The sequence below is a fragment of the Dreissena polymorpha genome, chromosome 1, assembly GCF_020536995.1.
Source record: "Dreissena polymorpha isolate Duluth1 chromosome 1, UMN_Dpol_1.0, whole genome shotgun sequence".
NCBI classification, from domain to species: Eukaryota; Metazoa; Mollusca; class Bivalvia; order Myida; family Dreissenidae; genus Dreissena; species Dreissena polymorpha.
This window is the reverse complement of record NC_068355.1, coordinates 178,041,681-178,062,427: the sequence shown is the minus strand read 5'-3', so window position 1 is coordinate 178,062,427 and position 20,747 is coordinate 178,041,681. Positions and strand designations below refer to the sequence as shown.

The following is a 20,747-nucleotide window of genomic DNA, read 5'->3' as shown; positions in this document are numbered from 1 at the left end:
TGCGTAAGGTGTCGTCTCAGATTAGCCTGTGCAATCCACACATGCTAATCAGGGATGACACTTTCCGCTTTTATGACATTTTTACATTTAAATGAAGTCTCTTCTTAGTAAAAATCCAATTTAGGCGGAAAATGTCGTCCATGATTAGCCTGTGCGGACTGCACTGGCTTATCTGGGACAACACTTTACTCACATGCATTATGCCCAGTTTTTTCAGAACGCGACACATATGGTGATGCATTCAAGCATTCAAGCCTTGTTCTTGAATAAACGATCTTAATTCATGTGCGTAAAGTGTCGTCGCAGATTAGCGTGTGCAGTCCACACAGGCTTATCAGGGAGGACACTTTTGGCCTAGACTTGATTTTCCTTTAGAAGGGACTTCCTTTAAATGAAAAAAACACTTAAACGTGGAAAGTGTCATCCCTGATAAGCCTGTGGGGACTGCACAGGCTAATCTGGGATAAAAGTTCACACACATGCATTAAGCCCTGTTTTCCTAGAGCACTCTTCTATTATATTGGACTTTATGAAATTTCTTGTTTTTTTAAAAAGATGACTTTCACGGACATGAAAATTCTAGGATTTTAGAATTTTGATAAGGTTTTTTCAACTCATTTCAAATAAAGGACTTTTAAGGCAATTATTTGCAACTTGCCTCAAATGAAGGACCTCTGTTGATGTTACTGGAGTTTGGTATTGTTCATAATTGCACAGAGTATAGGGCTTTTGCGACATGATTGCATGACCTTTACATGTTCATTCCATTGTTCCCAGTATATATGAACAGCGTTTGTTAGAATTATTATTTTACTTCAGGCAATCCATTAGGTATATAAAGAAAGTGGGGGTGAATTCCTACCTTTCACTACCAAGATAATGATAACAATATTTCTAAGCATTTATTTGAACAGCGATTTGGGAAAACAGGGTTTAATGCATATTGGTAAATTGTTGTCCCAGACAAGCCTCTTCAGTCAAGTCCGCAAGTCTCTTCCAGCGCCCTCACACTACTTTGGGGGAAGGGGTCCGCTGCCCTTAGGAGGAAGAATTTTCCCCGCGTTTCCCTTTTTGGGGGATTTTTTTTACTTACTCTCTCATTATTACATTTGTACATTTTTGCACCATATTCATTGCATTTTTCATAATTTAGTATGTTTGCAAAGATTAAATTGAAATAGAATTGAGATTTAATAATCATGAGACACATCTTTCTATTAAAAAAAAAAAAAAAAAAATTTTTTTTTTTTTTTTTTTAGGGGGAATTTTTCCCCCCAACAGGGGAAAAAAGTATCCTTTTCAGGTGGGGGACTGCCGCCGAAATTCGGCGGCAGATTTAATAGATTGAGGGCCCTGTCTTCTGAATGAAAATCCAGTATACATGAGGCTAAATATGTGTTGTCACTGATTAGCCTGTGCAGTCCGGTATGACGTTAGAGCATGCATTAAACCCTATTTTCCTGAGAGCAACTCATATTTCAGCAATCACAGGGGCAGACTCTGATCTAACTGCAGAATCTCTTTTTTGTTGGAGAAATTTAGAAACCAAGTACTCATGATTTGTTTCACTATTTCGTCACAACATTCAATGTTTACACAAAAAAGGTTTTAGTGGTGGTTAACTTTCATTATTTTCACTGAAGACTTTATTCTGGTATTTTTAATGTATAGTGTCTTGTCGTATTTATAATTGATACTTTCCTGTCATATTTTAATTTTGACTGTCTTGTTGTAGAGCGTCTTGACATATTTCAGGTACAAATCCAAGTTCATGGACCTGGTGGCCGTATACAAAGACATGGTACAAGAACGAGACAAGTTCAAGGTACGCACGTGATAAAGTGAAGTTTTTTACCAGGTGTGTAACAATTCTTACCTATTAGCCCTACTCTGGGAACACAGGTTAAATGCATGTGCATAAAGTGTCGTCCACGATAAGCCTGTGCACTCCACACAGATAAGCCTGTGCACTCCACACAGATAAGCCTGTGCACTCCACACAGATAAGCCTGTGCACTCCACAACATAAGCCTGTGCACTCCACACAGATAAGCCTGTGCACTCCACACAGGTCCCAGATAAGCCTGCGCACTCCATACAGGCCCAGAAAAGCCTGTGCACTCCACACAGGTCCCATATAAGCCTGTGCACTCCACACAGATAAGCCTGTGCACTCCACACAGGTCTCAGAAAAGCCTGCGCACTCCACACAGGTCCCATATAAGCCTGCACACTCCACACAGGTCCCATATAAGCCTGCGCACTCCATACAGGCCCAGATAAGCCTGTGCACTCCACACAGGTCCCAGATAAGCCTGCGCACTCCACACAGGCTAATCAGCGGCAACACTTTGTGATTTTATAGAATTTTTCTTTTTGAAGGAAGTCTTTTCTATCCAAAAATCTAATCTAGGCTGAAAGCCTTGTTCCTGATAAGCTTGTGCTAATCTGGGAGGACTCTTAACGCATTTGCATAAAGCCCAGTTTAAAGAGAACAATGCTTTGTTGTAGAATGCTGTGACATTTCAGTAAACATTAACTCGGCTTTTCGTCGTATCTCAAAGCTTAAAGACTTAATTATGCCAGACCAGAAGGCTTATTTACTTATCGATGTCTTGCTCCATGAACTTAACTTTACTCTTACCTAGCAAAAATTATAGAGGGCTGTGACATTTTGTTTAGTTTAGTTTAAACCTCCTTATTTATGCTCAATTGCATCAAAAGCTGAAGGTTAATTGAAATGCTCGCAAGTCTTTTTCTTGGGTAGAACCAGTACTTGGTGTCTTTGGGTTAGATCTAAATGAAAGGATCAATTCCATGACCTTTCAGTCACTAATGGGACACCCTAACCACTACCCCACAATGACTTTAATGCTCTGTCATTTCAGTCGACGTTGACCCAAACTCAAGACCGGGCTTTCCGTCGTATCTCGGAGCTGAAAGAGCAGATTGCCCTGGACCAGCAGGCCAAGAGAGACCTTGAGGAGAACTATAACCTTGTCATAGAGGAGAAAGGAGAGTTTATAACAGTCCTTCAAAAACAGGTGAGACACATTTTAGAAAGTGGTTCTTTAGAAACAAGTGAGATAAAGTTTAGAAAGCAGTCCAACAGAAACAGGTGAGGTAAATTTTAAAGCATTTGTTCAGAACAGGTAGACAAATTTGAGATTCAATATAGCAACTCTAAAAGGATACAACTGGTTATTTCATAGCTTTTGTGAACGCTTTTGTCTGTTGAGGAAGAGATTCATGACAGTTCTCCAGAAAGAGGTCTAAGGTCTGTTGTTGCAAATTCAGCGACTGCAAAGGGATTCTATTGAATGTGCAACATTGACAATTCAAAATTTGAAATAGTCTCTGGGAAAATGGGGCTTCATACATGTGTTTAAAGTGTCATCCCAGATTAGCCTGTACAGACTGTCAGTAACAACCCTTTGCACTTTTATGAACTTGTTCGTTTTAAGGAAGTCTCTACAAAACGAACAAATCCCAAATCCAGTTGAGACAAAAAGTGCTGTCTCTGATGAGCCCCTGTGCGTTCTCCACAATCTAATCTTGGACGACACTTTACACACACATGCATTAAGCCCAGTTTTCCCAGAACACACATGCATTAAGCCCAGTTTTCACAGAACACACATGCATTAAGCCCAGTTTTCACAGAACACACATGCATTAAGCCCAGTTTTCCCAGAACACACATGCATTAAGCCCAGTTTTCACAGAAAACACATGCATTAAGCCCAGTTTTCCCAGAACATTACTGTTCTGTCTGTGACAGGTGGCACTCCTGAAAGAGGGAAAAGACATCCCACCAGAACTTCAGGATAGAATCCAGGCAGCAAGGGCCCAGCAGCTGCAACAACAACAACAACAACAGCAGCAACAACAACAGCAGTTAGAGGCAATGCCCTCGCAGCAGGCTGAACTGGCAGCATTGCAAGAAAAGGTGATTTTAACCCTTTACCACTCGGATGCGCACTTTGGAAGGGTTTGTAGTCCCTAAAAGGTCTAATTAAATTAACACCTCTCTTGCTATATGCAAGTTTTAATGGTTTCATATCCAAACCTAAGATACTGATAAGAAGCCATGCTGGTCATAGAGAATAATAGGTTAGTGTTGATTATAGATCAGGTTTATCATGCTAGGCTTAGAAAACAAAAAGCACAAGCCTTGTTTTCTTGTGCCTGGTACCGTGTCCCTGTTTGTTTTCTTGTGCCTGGTACTGTGCCCCTGTTTGTTTTCTTGTGCCTGGTACTGTGCCCATGTTTGTTTTCTTGTGCCTGGTACCGTGCCCCTGTTTTTTTTCTTGTGCCTGGTACCGTGCCCCTGTTAGTGCTGTTTTCTTGTGCCTGGTACTGTGCCCCTGTTCTTGTGCCTGGTACCATGCCCCTGTTTGTTTTCTTGTGCCTGGTACCGTGCCCCTGTTTGTTTTCTTGTGCCTGGTACCATGCCCCTGTTCTTTTCCTTGTAGTAACCATCTTAAAGTCACAACTTTAATTTAAAGTAATTTAAAGTATATTGTTAAAATTGTTTTGTTTTGAGTAATATCAAGATAAATCAAAGGGATATGTTTTACAACTAATATACTATCATATTATCTAAAACAAGCAAATTCGTTGAATTGATATCCCCCGCTAATATGCTTCTGGACACAAAAGTGTTATATTTGACACTCAAAGAAGCATTTTTTCAAGATACAAGGGCCATAACTCTGTTATTATCAGATGGTTTTACAATGCCATTTGGCGTGCATCATCCTATTATCCATATATATACTCATACGAAGTTTAATAAAATCCGCCAAAGCACTTCCAAGATATGGCTCCGGACGGACGGAAAGATGGACGGACAACGCCAAAACAATATCCCTCCGCCTATGGCGTGGGATAATAAAACATATTTATTCAGTATTTATTAAATATTCATAAACAAGTAGCTCAAAATATGTGTCTCAATTTGGTAATATAAAATAGTTTTTATTCAATTTGCAAACTATTGGAACCACACTGCGGGAAAATTGGGCTTAATGCATGTTCGTAAAGTGTCTTTCCAGTTTAGCCTGTTCAGATTGCGTAGGCGGATCAGGTACGAAATCTTCTGCACAAACTAGATATCCTTTAAAAAATGTTATCATGGACAAACTATGCAAATGCATTAAGCCATATTTTCCTAGATCACAACTCATTTCTTTTCTCTTTTTAGGTAAAACACCAGGAGGGGTTGTTGCAACGCTGCAAGGAGATCATAAAATCCAGCAAGGAGAAACAGGCGGCCATGCTGACAGATAAAGCACGTGTGGACCAGGAGTTGAGTGAGCTGCAAGTCCAGTTTGAAAAACTGCAGGTTATTGTATAGATCAACATTATTATCGAGCCATGTTCTGTTAAAACCAATCTTGGTTATGAGCGTAAAGTGTCACAAAACAAGCTTAATTCATTAGCATAAAATGTTGTCTCATATAACCCTATGCAGTGACTATTTCTGAACACAACAAGTCATGTCTGAATTTCATACCCACACAATAAGCCATGTCTTAATTCCATCTCCCACACAACAAGCCATGTCTTTATTTCATCTCCCACACAACAAGCCATGTCTTAATTTCATCTCCCACATTACAAGCCATGTCTTAATTACATCTCCCACATTACAAGCCATGTCTTAATTTCATCTCCCACACAACAAGCCATGTCTTAATTTCATACCCACACAATAAGCCATGTCTTAATTCCATCTCCCACACAACAAGCAATGTCTTAGTTTCATCTCCCATACAACAAGCCATGTCTTAATTTCATCTCCCACACAACAAGCCATGTCTTGATTTCATCTCCCACACAACAAGCCATGTCTCATTTCATCTCCCACACATCAAACCATGTCTTAATTTCAACTCCTAAACTACAGCCATGTCTTAATTTCATCTCCCACACAACAAGCCATGTCTTAATTTCATCTTCAACACATCAAGCCATGTCTTATTTTCAACTCCCACACAACAATCCATGTCTTAATTTCATCTCCCACACAACAAGCCATGTCTTAATTTCATCTTCAACACATCAAGCCATGTCTTAATTTCAACTCCCACACAACAAGCCATGTCTTAATTTCATCTCCCACACATCAAGCCATGTCTTAATTAGTCCCCTACCGGTTTCACCGGAGGGGACTTATGGTCTGCCCTCCGTCTGTCAGTCAGTCAGTCAGTCTGTCTGTCTGGCACACTTTTCTGAATCCTGTGATAACTTAAAAAGTTCTTATTATTTTTTCATAAAACTTGGAACATGGATAGATGTCAATATGGACATTATGTACGTCATTTCATTTTGTTCCTACGTCAAAAATTCTGGTTGCTATGGCAACAAATAGACTAGAAATACTGCTTAAATGGTGGTTTTCTGGAACCTGCGATAACTTTTAAAGTTCTTTTTTTTTTTTTCATGAAACTTGAAACATGGATATGGCAATATGGACATTATACACGTCATTTCATTTTGTTCCTACGTCAAAAATTCTGGTTGCTATGGCAACAAATATGTATAAAAAAATCTGAAAATGGTGGAATTTCTGACAATGGTGGAGCCAGTAGGGGACTTATATTGCTTGACAATAGTCTTGTTTCAACTCCCACACTACAAGCCATGTCTTAATTTCATCTTCAACACAATAACCCAAGTCTTAATTTCATCACTTACACGCACATGCACTCAGTTCATTTGCTTTTGTCCTATACAGAGTTCCCCGGAGACAGTGAGTAAGTTACAGCAACAGATACGTCAGGCCCGAGAGGTGATAGAACAGTTAGAGACAGACAGACAGATAGCTATCGCAGAGGTATGTGATAGAACAGTTAGAGACCGACAGACAAGTAGCTATTGCAGAGGTATGTGATAGAACAGTTAGAGACAGACACACAGATAGCTATTGCAAAGGTATGTGATATAACAGTTAGAGACACACAGACAGATAGCTATTGCAGAGGTATGTGATAGAACAGTTAGAGACCGACAGACAGATAGCTATCACAGAGGTATTTGATAGAACAGTTAGAGACAGACACACAGATAGCTATTGCAGAGGTATGTGATAGAACAGTTAGAGACACACAGACAGATAGCTATTGCAGAGGTATGTGATAGAACAGTTAGAGACCGACAGACAAGTAGCTATTGCAGAGGTATGTGATAGAACAGTTAGAGACAGACACACAGATAGCTATTGCAGAGGTATGTGATAGAACAGTTAGAGACACACAGACAGATAGCTATTGCAGAGGTATGTGATAGAACAGTTAGAGACCGACAGACAGATAGCTATCACAGAGGTATGTGATAGAACAGTTAGAGACACACAGACAGATAGCTATCGCAGAGGTATGTGATAGAACAGTTAGAGACAGACAGACAGATAGCTATCACAGAGGTATGTGATAGAACAGTTAGAGACAGACACACAGATAGCTATTGCAGAGGTATGTGATAGAACAGTTAGAAACAGACATACAGATAGCTATCACAGAGGTTTGTGATAGAACAGTTAAAGACAGACAGACAGATAGCTATTGCAGAGGTATGCATCCAGTGTGATATGGAACATCAATAGACTTACCTGTCTCAAAAAGGGCTAGATTTTGGAGAAAAAATCAATCAATGGGTACAATTCATGCTGATGCATTAACAATTTCTTCATAATCTCATTGAGGGTTCATCTGCTATTACTTGAATGTAACTGGAAAATTGTTGTCATGAAATTTTGTGAAAATGACTTTCTTTGATACGTTAAATTCATGTAAACAAGATTTCTTGAAACCCACTTCTACATTGGTAAAGAGTGCCATAAGTAATGTACCAATTTATTACTGTAAAATCATTTATATTTGAGGGACATTAATTGTTGGTGATTTTATGGGTTGGCTGATCCACGAGGTCAACACAAACACATCGTAAAATGATCAAAGCAAATTCTTTATTTTCTCCAAAATCAATACATTTGTAATCCATAAAGTGACATGTTCTTGAAAAAGTTACTATTTGAAAAACCATGACATTTCATGCAGACAAAAATATATAGAGAATAACAGGTTACTGCCTGATCTTTTTGTAATATATCATGCAAGGATTAGAATAATATAATGGCGAGGCATGCCGAGTCGTTATTTTATTCGTGCCGAGCCTGATATATATTAAAAAAGATCAGGCAGTAACCTGTTTTTCTGTTTATCGTACCTCTAAATCCCCAATGTAAAGAAATAATACAAAATCGCTATAAAGCTGCAGTTTTAGTGGGAAAGAATATGACTTTTGTCGTTTGATGTGTTAATAATGACGTTGTGAGCATGCGCGCTTAATATTTGTAAAAAATGTTTTTTGCTGTTAGTGTTGCATTTTTTGTTTAAAATATATTACATCTTTCTATCAAATTGCTTGTTTTGTTGAATCTGATTCGATTTTACTAAAAAAGATTTCTTTATATTTGATTCCTAGTAATATGACCATCCTCCACACATGACTGATATAAGAACTTCCTTTTGACCATAAATCATGCAACATTATATCAGGCAGATATCAATGCGGTGGTATGATAAATGATTTTACAGAACTACAATTGGTGCATTAACAAAGGTAGCCTTGTTTGTATCTGGGAAGAAGTAACTCGCAGTCTGTTCAGTTTTTATCCGGTTTGCTGCACATCAGTTTCTAAGGGTTGGAATTGAAGCCTTTAAAACTTGAATCTTGTAAAAAAAAGGTCTTTAATTAAATCAAACTTCCTGAGGGACTGCAAATGCATAAAATTACGTATCTATGTGGAAAAGGGTTATGGTAAAAAAAGATGTGCCCATGTTTCTGATTGGCAGGTGAAGCAGCAAGTTCATGAAGAGATGGAGAGGAAGGATGAAGAAATCTCAAGTTCCAGGTCACAGGCACAGACACTCGGTCAGGAGAATACGCAGCTGAAGGAGCGCATAGAAAAGCTGGAAAAAGCTTGTAAGTGCAGTATACCTTCATTGAAATTAGCATTTAGGGAAAGCATGCCGGAGTCTTATATGCGCGTTATTCTGGAAAACTAAGTCTTATATGCGCGTTATTCTGGAAAACTAAGTCTTATATGCGCGTTATTCTGGAAAACTAAGTCTTATATGTGTGTTATTCTGGAAAACTAAGTATTATATGAGCGTCATTCTGGAAAACTAAGTCATATATGAGCGTCATTCTGGAAAACTAAGTCATATATGAGCGTCATTCTGGAAAACTAAGTCTTATATGAGTGTCATTCTGGAAAACTAAGTATTATATGAGCGTCATTCTGGAAAACTAAGTCATATATGAGCGTCATTCTGGAAAACTAAGTCTTATATGAGCGTCATTCTGGAAAACTAAGTATTATATGAGCATCATTCTGAAAAACTAAGTCTGATATGAGCGTCATTCTGGAAAACTAAGTCTGAATGCATGTGTGTTTGGTTTCATGCCCAGGCTGATCAGGGTCGACACTGTCTGCTTTAATGATATGTTATGTTTAAAGGAAGTCTCTTCTCATCAAAATCCTGTTTAGACAGGAGAGATTTCTCTCTTTTAAGCCTCTGCATACTGCACAGGCTAATCTGGGACAACACTTAAAGCACATGAAGTAAGCCCAGTTTGACCACAGTGAGGCTCCTATTATCATTTAAGACCAATACAATTTTACCGCTCCACCCATATAAATGAGAAAATTTGTGAGGTACAAATTTTGTGCAATTCCATCTTGGATCAGTATTGTTTTTCCTTATTTAGAAAGTATCAGTAAAAGGAACTTTACCAAATGAGGAAAAATTACAAATTTACCAATCAGCAAACACTAATTAATTGCATGAAAACTGTTTCAATCTTTTTTTGTTAAATGTTTCTGGGACGGACTACCACATCATTAAATTGGTCAGTCATAAATCCACCTGCCATGGGCAAATGTGTCAAATTTTTATTTTTCTATCACTGACCGTGTGTTTCGTTAGAATAACTTACTATTTTACATGTTGGCTATGTTTTTCTCAGCAACAGATCAGTTGGAGAAATCCCGTGAAATCATCAAGCGTTTGAAAGCGGAGAAGTCAGAGGCTATTGCTGATCTGGAGTCCAGACTGAAGGAGTACGAAACAAAGATGAACATGGAGAATGAGAACCTGCAGAAACAGGGCAGTGACACAGTGAATCAGGTAAATAGGGTTAGGGTTAAGGGTTAGGGTTAAGGTAAGGGCAGTGACACAGTGAATCAGGTAAATAGGGTTAGGGTTAAGGGTTAGGGTTAGGGTTAAGGTAAGGGCAGTGACACAGTGAATCAGGTAAATAGGGTTAGGGTTAAGGGTTAGGGTTAGGGTTACGGTAAGGGCAGTGACACAGTGAATCTGGTAAATATCTCAGCCTCCTTCTGGGAGAACGGGGTTTAATGCATGCCTTCTGGGAGAACAGGGTTTAATGCATGCCTTCTGGGAGAACGGGGTTTAATGCATGCCTTCTGGGAGAACGGGGTTTGATGCATGCCTTCTGGGAGAACGGGGTTTGATGCATGCCTTCTGGGAGAACGGGGTTTAATGCATGTGAGTTAAGTGTCCCTTCTGGGAAAACGAGGTTTAATGCATGTGAGTAAAGTGTCCCTTCTGGGAGAATGGGGTTAAATGCATGAGTAAAGTGTCCCTTCTGGGAGAACGGGGTTTAATGCATGTGAGTAAAGTGTCCCTTCTGGGAGAATGGGGTTAAATGCATGTGAGTAAAGTGTCTTCCCAGATTAGCCTTTTCAGTCTGCCTTAACTGGAGTTTTATAAAGATGAGACGTCTTTTAAGCCTGAATTATCCATAAAGCAGAAATTGTCATCCCTAACTAGCCTGTGCAAACTGCACAGACTTATCTAGGATGACACTTAAAGCATGTGCACATGTATTAAGCCCTGATTTTCCATAACATGGCTCAATTAAAAATTGTATGCAAGAGCCTGAATGCACACTCAAGTAGCTATAAACTGTGTATTTTGATGGTTTGAAACTAACCGCTGCTTTTTACCAAATTTCAATCAACATTGAAACTTAATATTCCATATGGAATTAAAGTCAAAGAAACTTGAAGATATGCTATCACATCAAATTTACACTGACAGATATTATATATTTGTGAAGGAACAAGAGTTGGCCCAACTGCAAGCGAGACTTGCACACAGTGAGGAAGATTTCAGACAGATGAACGAACAGCACAACCGCACACTTCAGGTATGTACTTGTATGGACAGAGTATAATGTACTCCACCCCTTTGAGTGGTTGAATAAAAATTGAAAGACTGTCATCATAGTTCACAGGTATCTAGCCACAAAATGACAAATTTAGTACGGAAATCACCTCAAATGAAAACTGTTTTATTTACATCAGTAGACTTAGTATGTGAAGTAAAACTGGTTTTTAGAAATAAATCTTGTCAAATTCACATAGTATTAATTTTACTTAAATTGATGTTAAGATGTTTATCTCCCTTAAATTGATGTTAAGATGTTTATCTCCCTTAAATTGATGTTAAGATGATTATCTCCCTTAAATTTATGTTAAGATGTTTATCTTCCTGTTATGCTCATTGGGTGACTCAGCATAATTTTCTTTCCGTGGGATTACTCCTCCCCCGTGGGATTACTCCTCTATAAGACCTCTGCAGGTTTTACATGAGCAATATCCTATTGATGTTTTATAACAATTTGAAGTGAATGGCATAACAGGTACAAAACTGAAAGAAACAGAAAATCAGTTGAATAAGAATGGAGTTATCCCACTTGGAAAATATAAAAAAAAATTGAGTGAGTGAACAAAATTTCTTGCAGGAGAGCAGAGAATTGGAGACGCTGGTCCAACAGATGCAAGCTGAGGCCGACAGACAGAAGGAGGAATATGAGAGACTGGTATGAGGAAGACTTATAGTGGGGTGGGGAAATTACCAGAAATAACAAAAGTCCCCACTTAATTATTTCATTTTGTTGTACTTCACCTTTACTGGAACCTTCATTTTGGTAAGAAAACCACATCAGATACAGATGCTATATTTATTTTCACCTTGTAGCTAAATCCCCTCCCCTGTAATTTAAATCTTGCTGTTTTTCCAAAATCTTAACCGTCTTACTAATTTTTAACCAGGTTTTCCGAAGGAAAAAACTGGTTATTAGATTGGCGAATGCGGGCGGGCTGGCTGGCTGGCTGGCTGGCTGGCGGGCTGGCTGGCGGGCGGGCGGAACAAGCTTGTCCGGGCCATAACTATGTCGTTCATTGTCAGATTTTAAAATCATATGGCACATTTGTTCACCATCATTGGACGGTGTGTCGCACGAAATAATTACGTCGATTTCTCCAAGGTCAAGGTCACACTTTGAGTTCAAAGGTCAAAAATGGCCATAAATGAGCTTGTCCTGGCCATAACTATGTCATTCATTGTGAGATTTTAAAATCATTTGGCACATTTGTTCACCATCATGGGACGGTATGTCGCACGAAAGAATCACGTCAATATCTCCAATGTCAAGGTCGCCACGACTAAAAATAGATTAAAAAAAAAAAAAAACTTACAAAGGGGGTTAATTTTGTTTGTTCATTTCAAAAGTTCAGTTTGAGTTTTCTCCCTTTATCAGATTTTTTTTCACAATGAAAACCTGGTTTTGTGACAATTTTGTCCCTTTTTTTACCTCTTTTAAAAAATCTCACTCATTGAAACTCAAAATCCTAGCATCTCCAGCTAAAAATCCTGCCAAACCTTTCAAATCTCATTCTCTCTAACTTAAAATCCTGCCAAACTTAAAAAATCCCCCATATTACTGAAAGCCCTTAATCCTATAGGTAGGGGAGGCCCGTCACACGACAGAGACCAGTCTGGCCCAGTTGGCTGCCGACCACGAGAAATACGTGGCCGAGATCCTTACCCAGCATGAGACCAGCCTGCAGGAGAAGGCTGAGGAACATACAGCGCATGAGAGGGAGCTTGTCAATAGATACGAGGCTCAGTTGAAGGTAGGTGCGCATTATGATTTACCTTCCATGGATACTCATTTTAACATGACTTTATTCTTTTACCTCCACTGATTACTTGTTTTAAACAGACTTTATTTTACACCCCTGATAGCTTGTTTTTATGCCCCCCCCGTAGGGTGGCATATAGCAGTTGAACAGTCCGTCAGTCAGTCTGTGCGGCCATCCGAAAACTTAAAGATTGCCCATACATTTTGCAATATTGAAGATAGCAACTTGATATTTGGGATGCATGTGTGTCTCATTGAGCTGCACACTTTGAGTGTTGAAAGGTTAAGGTCATATTTCAAGGTCAAAGGTCAAATATATGGCTTCAAAGCGACACATTGAGGGGTATTGTGTTTCGGACGAACACATCTATTGTTTAGAGACTTTATTCAGTTCACTCCCCTGTATATTCATGTTTAAGGTACTTACTACAGTTACCTCCATTGAATACTCATTTTAAGAGACTATTCAGTTATTTCCCTTATATACTCAATTGAAAGAGACTGAAGTCAGTTGCCTCCCCTCAATACTCCTTTTAAAGAAACTTTAGTTACCTCCCCTGATTACTCCCCTGATTACTCGTTTTTAACAGACTTTTGTCTGTTTCTTTCCCCTAATACTCATTTTAAAGGAACTCAAATCAGTAACTTCCCCTGAATACTCGTTTTGAAGAGACCTTATTCATTAACCTCTCCTGATTACTCGTTCTTAGAGACTTAAGTCAGTAACCTGTCATGAATACTTGTTATTAAGATTATACACTTATTTCAAAGGGGCTAAAATCAGTTGTCTCCCCCGAATTCTCCTTTTGAAAAGACAAGTCTGTACCCTTCCCCGAATACTCCCCGAATACTCGTTTTGAAGAGACTTAAGTCAGTTACCTCCCCTGAATACTCATTTTAAAGGGGATTTAGTCTGTTACCTTTTCTGTATAATAGATTTGTTATAGTTACCTCTCCTGATTACTGAAGTCTGTTAACTCCCCTTAATACTCGTTTTAATGAGACTTCGGCTATAATAGTTATTAGAATAAGAAATAAGAAATAATGAATGATAGGTCAGACCTTTATCTAGTTCTTATTCATGTTCGTGATTGTCCCCCCCCCCCCCCTAATTCATAAACTCTAAGTTCATATACATGCGCTTAAGTGTCCTTTCCTAGTTCTTGAATTCATGTCATTTGTTGTCCTTCCATAGTTCAATTTATGTCATTCATTGTCCCCTCTAGTTCATGAGCTCATGTCATTTAAAGACCCCATAGTTAATAAACTCATGTCTTGTATTGTCCTCCCCTAGTTCATATTCATGTCCTTTATTTTCCTCTCTTAGTTCATGAACTCATGTATTGTCCTCCCATAATTCATGTCATTTATTGCTGCCTAGTTCATATTCATGTCCTTTATTGTCCTTTCTTAGTTAATCAACTCATGAATTGTCATGTCATGTCATTTATTGTCCCACTATTTCCTGAACTCATGTCACTTATTGTCCTCCCATTGTTCATGAACTCATGTCATTTATTGCCCTTCCTGTTCTTATTCATGTCCTTTATTTTCCTTTCTTAGTTTATGAACTAATGCCATTTATTGTCCTCCTCTAGTTGATAAACTTATGTCATATATTGCGCTCCCCTAGTTCAGGAACACATGTCCTTTTTGTCCTTCCCTCGTAAATGAACTCCTTTGTCCTCCCCTAGGTCATAGACTCTATTGTCGTAAATGAACTCCTTTGTCCTCCCCTAGGTCATGGACTCTATTGTCTGCACTTAGGTCATGAACTGTATTGTCCTCGCCTAGGTCATGAACTCTTACAGAGATTTAGAAACTTTGTGTTCAAATTAATAAACATAAACTGTCAGCTAACATTATATTCATGAACTTTGTAATTGTATAATCTTAGCAGCTATTTCTTATGCATGAACTGTTCACAAACAATTGATGAATGTTTTGCAGGGACAATTATAAAAAAACATGAACTCCAAAACTGAAATAATATTCTCAACATGAATATTGCTATGTTCAATCCTTGCCCAGGCTGCTAGTGAGGACCAAGCCAGGGTCAGTGAGTCAGCCAGTCAGGTCACTGAGCTACAGGAGGCTAAAAAATGCTTTGTTCATTCCTTCCCCAGGCTGCTAGTGAGGACCAAGTGAGAGTCAGTGAGTCAGCCAGTCAGGTCACTGAGTTATAGGAGGCTAAATAATGCTTTGTTCATTCCTTCCCCAGGCTGCTAGTGAGGACCAAGTGAGAGTCAGTGAGTCAGCCAGTCAGGTCACTGAGCTACAGGAGGCTAAATAATGCTTTGTTCATTCCTTCCCCAGGCTGCTAGTGAGGACCAAGTGAGAGTCAGTGAGTCAGCCAGTCAGGTCACTGAGCTACAGGAGGCTAAATAATGCTTTGTTCATTCCTTCCCCAGGCTGCTAGTGAGGACCAAGTGAGAGTCAGTGAGTCAGCCAATCAGGTCACTGAGCTATAGGAGGCTAAATAATGCTTTGTTCTTTCCTTCCCCAGGCTGCTAGTGAGGACCAAGTGAGAGTCAGTGAGTCAGCCAGTCAGGTCACTGAGCTACAGTAGGCTAAATAATGCTTTGTTCATTCCTTCCCCAGGCTGCTAGTGAGGACCAAGTGAGAGTCAGTGAGTCAGCCAGTCAGGTCACTGAGCTACAGTAGGCTAAATAATGCTTTGTTCATTCCTTCCACAGGCTGCTAGTGAGGACCAAGTGAGAGTCAGTGAGTCAGCCAGTCAGGTCACTGAGCTATAGGAGGCTAAATAATGCTTTGTTCATTCCTTCCCCAGGCTGCTAGTGAGGACCAAGTGAGAGTCAGTGAGTCAGCCAGTCAGGTCACTGAGCTATAGGAGGCTAAATAATGCTTTGTTCATTCCTTCCACAGGCTGCTAGTGAGGACCAAGTGAGAGTCAGTGAGTCAGCCAGTCAGGTCACTGAGCTATAGGAGGCTAAATAATGCTTTGTTCATTCCTTCCCCAGGCTGCTAGTAAGGACCAAGTGAGAGTCAGTGAGTCAGCCAGTCAGGTCACTGAGCTATAGGAGGCTAAATAATGCTTTGTTCATTCCTTCCCCAGGCTGCTAGTGAAGACCAAGTGAGAGTCAGTGAGTCAGCCAGTGAGGTCACTGAGCTATAGGAGGCTAAATAATGCTTTGTTCATTCCTTCCCCAGGCTGCTAGTGAGGACCAAGTGAGAGTCAGTGAGTCAGCCAATCAGGTCACTGAGCTATAGGAGGCTAAATAATGCTTTGTTCTTTCCTTCCCCAGGCTGCTAGTGAGGACCAAGTGAGAGTCAGTGAGTCAGCCAGTCAGGTCACTGAGCTACAGTAGGCTAAATAATGCTTTGTTCATTCCTTCCCCAGGCTGCTAGTGAGGACCAAGTGAGAGTCAGTGAGTCAGCCAGTCAGGTCACTGAGCTACAGTAGGCTAAATAATGCTTTGTTCATTCCTTCCCCAGGCTGCTAGTGAGGACCAAGTGAGAGTCAGTGAGTCAGCCAGTCAGGTCACTGAGCTATAGGAGGCTAAATAATGCTTTGTTCATTCCTTCCACAGGCTGCCAGTGAGGACCAAGTGAGAGTTAGTGAGTCAGCCAGTCAGGTCACTGAGCTACAGTAGGCTAAATAATGCTTTGTTCTTTCCTTCCCCAGGCTGCCAGTGAGGACCAAGTGAGAGTCAGTGAGTCAGCCAGTCAGGTCACTGAGCTACAGGAGGCTAAATAATGCTTTGTTCATTCCTTCCCCAGGCTGCCAGTGAGGACCAAGTGAGAGTCAGTGAGTCAGCCAGTCAGGTCACTGAGCTACAGGAGGCTAAATAATGCTTTGTTCATTCCTTCCCCAGGCTGCCAGTGAGGACCAAGTGAGAGTCAGTGAGTCAGTCAGTCAGGTCACTGAGCTACAGGAGGCTAAATAATGCTTTGTTCATTCTTTCCCCAGGCTGCTAGTGAGGACCAAGTGAGAGTCAGTGGGTCAGCCAGTCAGGTCACTGAGCTATAGGAGGCTAAATAATGCTTTGTTCATTCCTTCCCCAGGCTGCTAGTGAGGACCAAGTGAGAGTCAGTGAGTCAGCCAATCAGGTCACTGAGCTATAGGAGGCTAAATAATGCTTTGTTCTTTCCTTCCCCAGGCTGCTAGTGAGGACCAAGTGAGAGTCAGTGAGTCAGCCAGTCAGGTCACTGAGCTATAGGAGGCTAAATAATGCTTTGTTCATTCCTTCCACAGGCTGCTAGTGAGGACCAAGTGAGAGTCAGTGAGTCAGCCAGTCAGGTCACTGAGCTACAGGAGGCTCTGAAAGAGAGACAAGAGCAGTTGGACAAAGTCAACATAACACTGAACACTCTCAGGGTAAGATATTCCAGGGGCATAAAATTGCATTTACCTTGTCCATTTGGAAATTTCAAGATGTTGTTTTGTTTTCTTTAAGCGACCCATTTTAAGATTGTTTCTGTCTTTGAAAGAGAAATTGTGAGGTGTTTTGGTCTCCTGCAAAAGCGCAAATATTATTTGTATGGTAATGAAGCCAATCTCACATTTAATTAAAAATGATTTATGAATGTCAAAATTGAAAATGAAACATCTGAATAACATTCTTTACTAGACAATTTATAAGGCATGTATAACACACACCTGATTTTTTATGGCCAAAAAAGGAAGGAACAAAAGCATTTTCTAATAATGAAAATGACAAATTGGTTTTTTAATCGGCAGCGATTTTACTATTGTGCCATTGCAATTTTAAATTGAACTTAATGGGTATGAAACTGGGTGTCATACATGGTAAAGTACAGTAACAGTATATACTTAAAGACTGCATCCATATACAGGGGTCCTCCTACACTATTTGATGCGCAATATTCCAAATTGCAGGCATTATGATTGCAACTATATGCTACAAAGTTGTTGATGTGCAATTTTTAGTGTCCTAAAACATTACCAAATTTGTGCCTCTTTTTGTCAGCTGTAAAAATGTGCTACATTTTGTGACATGCTGCGTGGGGGAATATTATTTGCCACTAAGGTAGGAATTCAAGTGTTAACATGACGTGCAGTTATCAATATTGTGTAATGATAAATTACAGGCCGACCTCTCTCTAAAAGAGCAAGAGCTGGAGCAACGAAGCCTGGAGTTCAGGACCAAAATGGAAGAAGCAAACATCGGTTACCGGGAGCAACTCGCTCGCTGTGACGAGCTACAGGCAGAACTGGACAACATGCGCACAGAATACGAGACTGGTCGTGCCGCCATGGAAACGGAGTTGGCGGAACTGCGCATACACATCATGGCGACAGAGGAACGGAACCAGGAGATGGTTGAAGAGAATAATAACCTACAGAGGGACCTTCAGACACATGCAGAGGTGAGAAGGGGGAGCCTCTTTCTGGGAAAACTGGGCTTGATGCATGTGCGTAAAGTTTCGTTCCAAAGTAAGTCAATGCCGTCTGCACAGGCAAATCAGGGACGAAAATCCTTAACTGGTTTGCTAGAAGGAGACTTTCCTTAAACAAAAATCACCTTTAAAGCGGAAAGTGTCCCTTATAAGCCTGTAGACGACACTAAACATACTTGAATTAGGTCATGTTTTCCCGAAGCACAGCTCAAGGTGATGTTTTTTATGCCCCCAGAGGGTTACATATAGCATTTGAACTGTCTGTCCGTCAGTCCGAAAACTTTAACATTGGCCATAACTTTTGCAATATTGAAGATAGCATGTTGATATTTGCTATGCATGTGTATCTCATGGAGCTGCACATTTTGAATGGTGAAGGTGAAGGTCATCCTTCAAGGTCAAAAGTCAAAAAATACAATCCAAGGGAAGTTATAAGCTTTAAAAGGGAAATAATTTCTAAACCTGCCAAATGATATATTGAAATTTTATTTCAAAGCGGCGCAATAGGGGGCATTGTGATTCTGACAAACACATCTCTTGTTTTCTTCTATGTTAGTAATTTTGACAAACAAATCTTAATTTTTACTATCGTTGAAGTTTTGATATCAATGTTTTTACTGGCCATAATTTTGCTATGATGGCTTAATTTTGCAAAGCTATGTTTATAGTAAGTACTGATTTTTACTGTCCTCTTTACTTTATAGGGGTATAGATAATCAAGGTATAATAATTGTTTAACATCCAACACATGGGCAAACAATCATTGGTAGTGGAAGAATAATTGTTGACATTCCTCATTCTTATTTAGTATTGAATTCCACCCTTTCTTTGCTTTGTTTCAATCTTTAAATAACAATTTTCTGTTGGAAAGTCCACTGCAGCCATTCAGACTTTGCAAGGCGATAACGCGAACCTAATGACGGAACTGACCAGTCAGAGAGAAGCGAACACGGAGTTGCAGTCCCGTCTAGACACCCTGCAATTTGAGCTCAACGCTGACTCGGAACAAAGGCATAAGAGTCTTGCCTTACAGGTGAGAATATTGGAGCCTCGTTCTAACAAAACACTGCTTAAAGAGTCTTGCCTTACAGGTGAGAATATTGGAGCCTCGTTCTAACAAAACACTGCTTAAAGTGTTGTTCCAGATTAGCCTGGACATTCTGCTTTTATTGTATTTTTCATTTAAAGCTCACAGCTGACTCTGAACAAAGGCTCAAGAGTCTTGCCTAAGGGGTGAGAGCCTCATTTTGAGAAATGCATGTGCATAAAGTCAGCGCCCTCACACTACTTTGTGGGAAGGGGTCCGCAGCCCTTAGGAGGGGGAATTTTTGCGGCGTTTCCCTTTTTGGGGGGATTTTTTTACTTACTCTCTCATTATTACATTTGTACATGTTTGCACTAAATTCATTGCATTTTTCATAATTTAGTATGTTTGAAATGATTAAATTGAAATAGAATTGAGATATAATAATCATGAGATGAGACACATCTTTCTATTAAAAAAAAAAAAAAAAAAAAAAAAAATTCTTTTTTTGGGGGGGGGATTTTTCCCCCCCCAAAAGAGGGGAAAAGTATACTTTTCAGGTGGGGCAGATTTGGTAGATTGAGGGCCCTGAATAAGCCTATGAAGTTTACAGAGACTAACCAGGGCAATCATTTTTCAGCTAATTTTTCTGTTTAAATAAAGTATCTTCTAAGCAACCTCCAGTTTAGGTGGAAAGTGTCATCCATTATTAGATTTTGCAGACTGCACAGGCTAATCTGGGACGACACTTTACGAACAACCTTTAAGCTCCCTTGTCACAGAGCACGGCCCATATATAAGATGAATGTTGGAAAAAATGCAAAATTAAGTATTGAAATTAAACAGTAATAAAAGAACCTTGATAATTTTTCAAGGAAAAACATAATAGATATTGTTTTTTGTTCCTGTATATTTGTTATGCAAAAGATTAATTGAATTTCATGAGTTTTATTTTGATAAGGAGGAGTGAAATCTCTCTTCCCATCCTAATAGTTTTTCAGCATTTTCGGGCATTGAAACACAATGTAAATTTTCAAACATATGATAACATATCTGTTTAAGTCATTTGTTTCGTAATTTACAAAGTTGGAAAAAAGGTTTTAACATATGTCTGCTAATGCACAGCTAAGTCTCATGTTAACTCAACATTTACATTAAAACTTACTAACCCTGAAACTTACATACAACTAAATTTAGACTATCATCAAATATTCTAAATTTAGACTATCTTCAAATATTCTAAATTTAGACTATCATCAAATATTCTAAACTTAGACTATCATCAAATATTCTAAATTTAGACTATCATCAAATATTC

At 39.5% G+C, this 20,747-nt stretch overlaps 1 protein-coding gene across 5 annotated transcripts in view; it reads left to right on the top strand.

Moving 5' to 3' along the window:
* Positions 1-20,747, top strand: part of LOC127862965 (golgin subfamily A member 4-like) — a 61,734-nt gene that overhangs the window by 16,291 nt on the left and 24,696 nt on the right. For 4 of the 5 annotated variants that reach the window (XR_008040887.1, XR_008040886.1, XM_052402251.1 and 1 more), the window contains exons 4-16: positions 1,756-1,825; positions 2,889-3,044; positions 3,782-3,949; positions 5,207-5,347; positions 6,743-6,841; positions 8,862-8,991; positions 10,039-10,199; positions 11,155-11,244; positions 11,842-11,919; positions 12,845-13,015; positions 17,240-17,362; positions 18,097-18,375; positions 19,277-19,438. Coding sequence is in view for 3 of the 5 variants with exons in the window: in XM_052402251.1 (XP_052258211.1) it covers positions 1,756-1,825; positions 2,889-3,044; positions 3,782-3,949; positions 5,207-5,347; positions 6,743-6,841; positions 8,862-8,991; positions 10,039-10,199; positions 11,155-11,244; positions 11,842-11,919; positions 12,845-13,015; positions 17,240-17,362; positions 18,097-18,375; positions 19,277-19,438 (1,828 nt within the window). In the remaining 2 variants the exon portion in view is untranslated. Of the gene's footprint in view, positions 1-1,755; positions 1,826-2,888; positions 3,045-3,781; positions 3,950-5,206; positions 5,348-6,742; positions 6,842-7,364; positions 7,381-8,861; positions 8,992-10,038; positions 10,200-11,154; positions 11,245-11,841; positions 11,920-12,844; positions 13,016-17,239; positions 17,363-18,096; positions 18,376-19,276; positions 19,439-20,747 lie in introns of those variants that run through there. The other variant, XM_052402265.1, reaches the window with a different exon arrangement.